At 36.3% G+C, this 7734-nt stretch overlaps 1 protein-coding gene across 1 annotated transcript in view; it reads right to left on the bottom strand.

Moving 5' to 3' along the window:
- Positions 1-667: 667 nt before the first annotated feature.
- LOC123319384 overlaps positions 668-7734 on the bottom strand; it is a 28882-nt gene continuing 21815 nt past the window's right edge. Inside the window, exon 3 of the mRNA XM_044906305.1 lies at positions 668-1191. Coding sequence (XP_044762240.1) covers positions 810-1191 — 382 coding nt within the window. The 3' untranslated portion in view covers positions 668-809. The remainder of the gene's footprint in view (positions 1192-7734) is intronic.

Here is a 7734-nt window from a genome sequence, read left to right as displayed (position 1 = left end):
GTATCATGAATTTCGATTTCGATTTTCAAAGTGGATACATCAATCTTACATCTTGAAAAATCCCAAAAATGAAAATTTTCCATCCAAAAACCTCGAAGTTATTCTTGTTTCAGCGGAGCTCTATTTTCGATTTTTTTTTCGAATTTTCCCGCTCAGAGAGAATTTTCCAACCAAAACTTAAAAATGTTACATCAAAATAACTCGAAATTTTCTAAGGAATCTATTTCTGCTATAAAAAAATGGTGTTTTAATTTGAAAAACGGAAGTTGACGTCATTTCCGGAAAAAAGGGAGGTGCTCATGCCTTGAAAATATTCTAGATTTCATCAGCATCGTGAAATACTTATAAGTGCTGAATTTCATGAAAATACGTTGAGTGGTTTCCCGTATAAATATGGGTGAGGTTCCTCGTGAAAGACCCTGTATACCCCTGGAAATTAGGTACCTACTCATTTTTTCATGAATTTTCCACAGTCTGATTCTTTCCAACTGAGCCGTATTGGAAGAAATGGTAAAGAGAAAACGTCTTTTCTTCAAGTCATGTGAATAATATTTCATTGTTTTTGGATTCAATCGATGGAAACGGTGTTAAATTGATTATGGATTTTCATGAGGTATCTTTCACATCAAATCAATGATTAGATTTTTTTCCTGAACAAAGAAAAATATATTCTTTTACATTTTTTATCGTCTTTTATTCATTACACTCAATAAAATACCTCCTTCACGTCACAAAAAATAGAAAATTTATAGAAAAACACAGTACTGTACACTTAAGTATTCATGGTTAGTATAGTAGACTTAATGACATCAAGAAACGTCTATGAAAGAATCATATCCATCTTCCTTACATTTTTCAACCAAAATCACAGAGGTCACGAAGAAAACAGCACTGGTAACTACTAGCATCGTCGCAACCCTCAAATCATGTACAGCCAGATTAACGTAGTAGGTCCAAGGTACTGAACACCTCTGCTGCTGAGTGTACTTGATGCATTTCATGAAAAACTTGAGACATTTTTGTTTTTGAATGTTGTTCTTCACACTTATCCACACATTTTTGAGGCAACATAAAAAATCTTCGTAGGAAACAACGATTTTTTCATTTTGGTTCATGGAATCTTCGTTCGTACTTGTTTCGTTCAATGTTCCCGTTGAAAAATTTTCTTCCAGTATTTTTGCCCATTCATCTCTGAAAATATAAATGACAACAATAAGAAATATACATTTTTATTCCAGAGGAACCAAATTTTGCAATAGATTAGTAGCTTTGGAATATAGTTGCACAATCTGTCGTGGATCATTTTGTCGTAAATATTATACATGATTTTTTGTGCGATAACTGAACCTTCTTTGATACACTTTTTTATCTAAAAAACACTCAGGCCCAGTTTCACAATCATTGGTAACCAGTGGTGGTTTATTAACCACTACCTTTGAGTTAACCCAAGGTTAAAAAATATGCTCGTTTCATAACAAAAAAACGAGTGATGGTTTTTTGACCATCGGTTAAAATTTTTTTCTGAAGGTTGGTATTGTTTTTCGTGTACGATAGATCTACTTTTGGGTTATTTATGACTGACATTTCGTATTTCTGTGAAACAAGAACTTAAGAATATATAAATTGTTATGACTATGACAGAAAACGAATAAAACGTATGAGCACCGTACGAATGTTTGATGTTCTGTGCTGATATGAGTTTCATAATTGCCTAAAGGTTATTTTTCGTTTGGATTTTGATTTAAGTGAAGCTGAAGCGTTCGTTTTTTCTTGAGCGAAATAAGAAAAAACAGTGCAACTGTGCTGGACCAATAGAAATTATTACTTTATTGAAAAATTCAAACAGAATTGAGTTTTGCATTTATAACTTAAAGTTCCTTAAATAATTTATATCTATATAGGTGTTCTCCTCAACAATTCTTCAAAAGCCTATTTTTATTGATTATTTGAGATTCTTTGATCTATCTCAAAAATTCAAATTTCACCACTCTAATTCAACATATCTGCATAATAACTATTCATAAGATTCAGTCTAGTTCTTCTAGTTCTATTATTTGACAATAATTCTTGATCCCCTATATTTTCATTGAAGGAGCTGAGATTCTTCGCTTCCAACTGCTTTCCCTTCCACTGTATTTCTGAATCTACATAAGAAATCCACGTCGACATATTACTCAAAATCATTCCTCCTAGCTCCAAATCTTCTGGGCCTCACTGTTTCCTCATCACTACTATGAGTATTCATCACAATCTTCCACGATAATCGTAAATAATAACTAATAAACACCCAATAAATGTAAAACGCTTCCTAAACAGTATTCCCCAAGAAATACTGACTTGTCTCTGACAGAACTCAAAATATGTTATCTATGCAGAAAAGCATACGCCACGAAACTTCTATGTCCAGGCAACTCATAGTTAACTCATGAAATTTTCGGGGTTAAGTCAACCACAAGTTTATTTTAGGTCAAACGATAAACCACACTTTGTGAAACAGAATTTTTGATTTAACCACTGGTCACTACATAACTTTGGGTTAACCATATATTGTGAAACTGGGCCTCAGTGATTGAGCATATTTCGAATCGTACGCATCATATAAAAGCCGGTAGAGATATACGTATACCAATGTAGATTCGCGCACTATTTTGTTGTTTAATTTTTGTATTTGTTATGTATATGAATTTTGAATTTAACAGATGAGTTTCGAGAGGTTATGAGAAAAAAACGAAAAACAATTATATTTTCCTTTTATTCCATTATAGCGGATTTTAGTTCCTTGTCAGGACCTTCTTCGGAATTCGGAAAATCGAAGATATCGATTGAGTGGTATGAAATCTTGGAACATAAATACAAGGAATGGAAAATAAACATCTGTTGTTGTCCAAAGACTGAAGTGAGATATTTGCTCAGTGCCGCCAATCACAATTGAAGGGTACAGGGAAATAACCATCAATTTCAATTTTCCTTTCAGCTGAGAAAAGCGCCATTCTAACTTCAAAATCCGTTCATATTATTCGAAATATGATAAATTAAATATTATTGTTCTCGGAATGATCATTATTAATATCGGATTCTCCGATTGATTCCGACGGTGTTCACATCGCTCTTCAATTAATCACAGCTTATTACCTTATATTGGGAAATAATTATTTTAAAAGTGTGCAAAAGTATACGAAATAACAGAAGCACTTCACGAGTGGAAAGTGACAGTGTCTACCAGGCATTTAATTCTACTGAAAATCGATTTATTCGATCTCCGATATATTGGTAAACAAAGTTTTCCTTATCTCATAAGTGAAACAGATACAGAGATTTGATAACATAACCGGGAACAGGGCGTTTTGTCCGTCCTCGTGCAGGCAACCAACAATACACTATGGTGTATTCGGTTGTGTCTCCTTCCTGATCTTGCTACCTAATAGTTCTAATAATACAATGTCTACAAACACTGAACAAACCCCAATATCTCAAAAAACATCATATGTACCCGCAGCCAAATCAGTTCCCAAAATTAACTTCCCTAGAAAAAAACAAGCCATAGTTATTCACGCCGAAGATAATCTGAAACTTCACGACTATGTCCAAGCAATTGGTGAAATTATCCAGCCGAAAAACATATGTTTCGCTTCAAGAATTTCGAACAACAGAATATGCATATATCTGGCTTCTGTAGAACTTGTTGATCAGCTAATTAAAACCAATCCAACTGTTTTTATTGGAGATTTAAACCTAAATATTAGAAGACTAGTCTCTCCAACCAGAAGAATAGTGATCTCGAATATCTCACCGTGTATTCCCCATGAAATAGTCACCGAAGTTATACAAAATCTTGGACTCAAGCTTGCCTTCCCTGTTTCATTCCTAAAAGCCGGAATTCCTGGAGAAGAGTATTCACATATCCTCAGCTTTCGAAGACAGGTTTACATCTTTCCCCCAAGTGAAAATTATGAGTTACAAACGTCAACACTAATTCAATACGACGGCAATGACAATAGGATATTTCTATCGACCGACAAGATGGAATCCTTCATATGTCGACAAACTGGCCATATAGCATCAAACTGTCCAAACCCACAACCAGAACAACCAAATAATACCCAACCAATAACACAAACCACAACAAATGAAAAACAGGATCACATTCTACCTTCACTGATACCTCAAGCAAGTGAAACACCCGCCCACAAAAGAGGATTATCAGAGATATTATCATCCAGTGATCAGACTAGTCAATCAGAAAGACATACTGAAACTGAATTCATAGAAGATAGATTTATCTGAAGATCACGCTTTAAATGAATCCACCAAAGATGCAATCTTAAGAGCATATCAAGAAGACACACAGAGTTTTCATCTTTCCTACGACAGCCTCGTTGCATTTTTAGAGAACTCTTATGGCAGTCCCACTCCCTATACTGAAGCAGAAAAGTTCACATGAGATATAAAATTACTTCTCCAAGATCTGCACAATATTTACCCACACGTAGAAAGATCCACTAAAAACAGAATAACTTAAAATATATAATTTAAAAAAAAATAAAAGCCAAACTTGTGGACGATTCGATAGAGGTGGGCAGTCTAAATAGCCTTGATACCAAAACTGATGACGAACTCTCTGATAATTCCTCACTACGATCTCAAAATTAACAACATAAACCACATTCACACTAATCCAGTGGAATTGTAATGGATTCTACTCACGTCTAGAACGAATCCATCAGTTGATATCTGAAACCTCACCAGATGTTCTTTGCCTACAGGAAACTAACTTCAAACCTGACCACAACCCAAAATTAAAAAACTATGTGGGTCACCATTTCATAAGAAATACCAATACCAGAGCCAGCGGTGGAGCATCCATATTTGTTTCATCAGACCTATACTTCAAAGAACTTTCCGCCAGTACCTCTCTGGAAGCTATTGCTGTCACTACCTGGTATCTTCGAAAACTCACAATCTGTAATGTATATATACCACCAAATTACAACCTCACATATCTGGAACTCTCCAATCTTGTCGATTAGCTGCCAACACCTTTCATTCTGGTAGGTGATTTCAATTCGCACAACACAATATGGGGTTCGGAAAAAACATTCGGCAGAGGAAAGATAATTGAAGATCTGATGATAAACCACGATCTCAACTTACTTAATACTGGGGAAAACTCACACTTCGATATATCCACTTGCAAATTTTCTTCAATCGATCTCAGTCTTTGTGACCCAGTCACAACAACTCACTTATTCTGGCATACTCTAGACAGCCTCTACGATAGTAACCACTTCCCCATATCAATAAACGACCAAAACGTACCTCTCACAGAAAGCGTATCTCAGTGGAATATATCAAACGCCAACTGGGAGTCATTTTCGGAAGAGGTGAACAGCCAAATAAGAAATACAGATTTTTCTTCAAACATAGATCTGGCCATTAACCAACTCACAAATATCCTGACCTCAGCCGCCGAAAAATATGTCGGAAAATTCACGATAACTCCAGGTAGGAAGATGGTACCTTGGTGGAGCGAATCATGCAAAGAAGCAGTTAAAAAATGCAAATGCGCCCTGAACAGATACCGACGAACCCGAAACCAAGAGGATTTAATAAATTTCAAAAAATGTAGAGCAGTCTCTAAGACAGTTTTGAAACAGAGTAAGCGTGAATCCTGGATGAAATACGTCAGCACAATCTCCTCGAGCACACCGTCGAACCAAATTTGGAAGAAAATAAAACAAATAAAAGGGCACAACACAAACTACAAAATACCCTCTATACTAGGAGATAACAATGAACCAATCACGAATAGCCAAGACTTGGCAAATATACTAGCAAAACACTACTACGATAAAACAGTTACTTCATTAACATCAACACACCTCGAAGATGAAGAACCAAATACAATAAACGATCCCGAAAACTCTATAAATGATTCCTTCACCATACAAGAACTCAATTTGGCATTATTTTCCATGAAGAACACAGCAGCAGGCCCAGACAACATCCCTATGATATTCCTCAAACAACTACATCCAGAAACATTGAACAAACTCCTAGAAATATATAATGACATTTGGAACAATCATCAGTTTCCCACCCAATGGAAGCAATCTCATATTATTCCCATCAGAAAATCAGACAAGTCAGGACCCTCACCTAACACGTTCAGACCAATCTCCTTGACATGTACCTTGTGTAAAATTTTAGAAAAAATGGTTAACCAACGACTTTTGTGGCACCTTGAGAAAAATAACCTTCTGTACTCCACACAATCAGGCTTCAGGCAGAAACGTAACACCACAGACAACCGTGTCTTACTACAAACAGAAATCGCGAATGCCTTCGCAAATCAACAAGACCTAATTGCCGCACTTATTGATATAGAAAGTGCATTTGACACCACAAGTCGTGAAAGTAACTCGTCTAAATTGAAAAACATAAACCTTAGTTGCAATATATTCCTTTTTCTGAAGAACTTCCTTACCGACAGAAATTTCAAAGTGAAAGTAAATGGTGAAATGTCAGCCCCAATAAAACTAGTTCTATATGCTGACGACCTGCTCCTGTTCTGTTCAGGTAAAAACACAAACAGTACGTGCAAACTGTTACAAAATGCTCTTGATGGTATAACTGCTTGGGCAGGAAACATCGGTTTCAACTTCTCCTCATCAAAATCAAAAGCCATTCGCTTTACTAGAAGACATCAAACTGTCCCACCCCACCTTACAATTAACGACCTACCTCTAGAAATAGTTGACCATCTAAAATACCTAGAAATGACCTTAGATCAAAGACTTACCTGGACTCAACATATCAAAAACGTTAAAGGTGAATGCATGAAAAGTATGAACATACTTCGAACCCTATCTCATCATCACTGGGGATGCGATGAAGAAATCTTGCTGAGAATCTACAGATCAGTAATTCGATCAAAACTGGAATATGGCAACATTCTCTATTCCACGTCATGCAGAACAAATCTGAATCTACTGAATACCGTACCCAATACAGCATTCCGCATCATCCTTGGAGCTTTCCGATCAAGCCCATCAGAGAGCCTCCATGTAGAAGCACAAGAAATGCCACTGAACCTTCGTCGACAGCAAACTCTCCTTTCGTATGCTTTGAAGGTGTCTGCTATGCCAAACCATCCAGCACATGATCTGATGAAAACATCGAAATACCCAACCACTATAAAACCTATGACACTACTCTCAATTCCACAGATGGTCCAACAGCACTCAGAGTCCATAAATCTTAACTCATTAGTGCCAATGCTCCCTGGTCCAGACACCAACCGATGCTAAATACAGTCCTACATAGATACAATAAACAGGAAACTCATGGTGCAATTCTAAAACAACATTTCCTTGAATTGAAAACCAAGGAGAAATTCGATGAGGAATTTTACACCGACGCATCTAAAGATGAACACGGAGTTGCATGCTCGAAAGTTAACGAACACAATAACACAGTATCCTACAAACTTCCACCTACCAGCAGCATTCATACTGGTGAACTGTTCGCAATCTACAAGTCTCTATTCAGCACCATGACGCCAGGCCAATATTCACAGACTCATTATCATCAATTCAGTCGATATCCAACATCTATTCTAATAACCCACTAATACAAAAAATTCAGGAACGATGCCATATACTTAAAACCAACAAAAACATCTCTACGACCATAATTTGGATACCATCTTATGTGGGTATAGAAGGAAACGAAGTT

This window comes from Coccinella septempunctata, chromosome 8, assembly GCF_907165205.1.
Source record: "Coccinella septempunctata chromosome 8, icCocSept1.1, whole genome shotgun sequence".
Lineage (NCBI taxonomy): Eukaryota > Metazoa > Arthropoda > Insecta > Coleoptera > Coccinellidae > Coccinella > Coccinella septempunctata.
The sequence above is the reverse complement of the archived record's forward strand: the minus strand, read 5'-3'. Positions and strand labels throughout refer to the sequence as shown.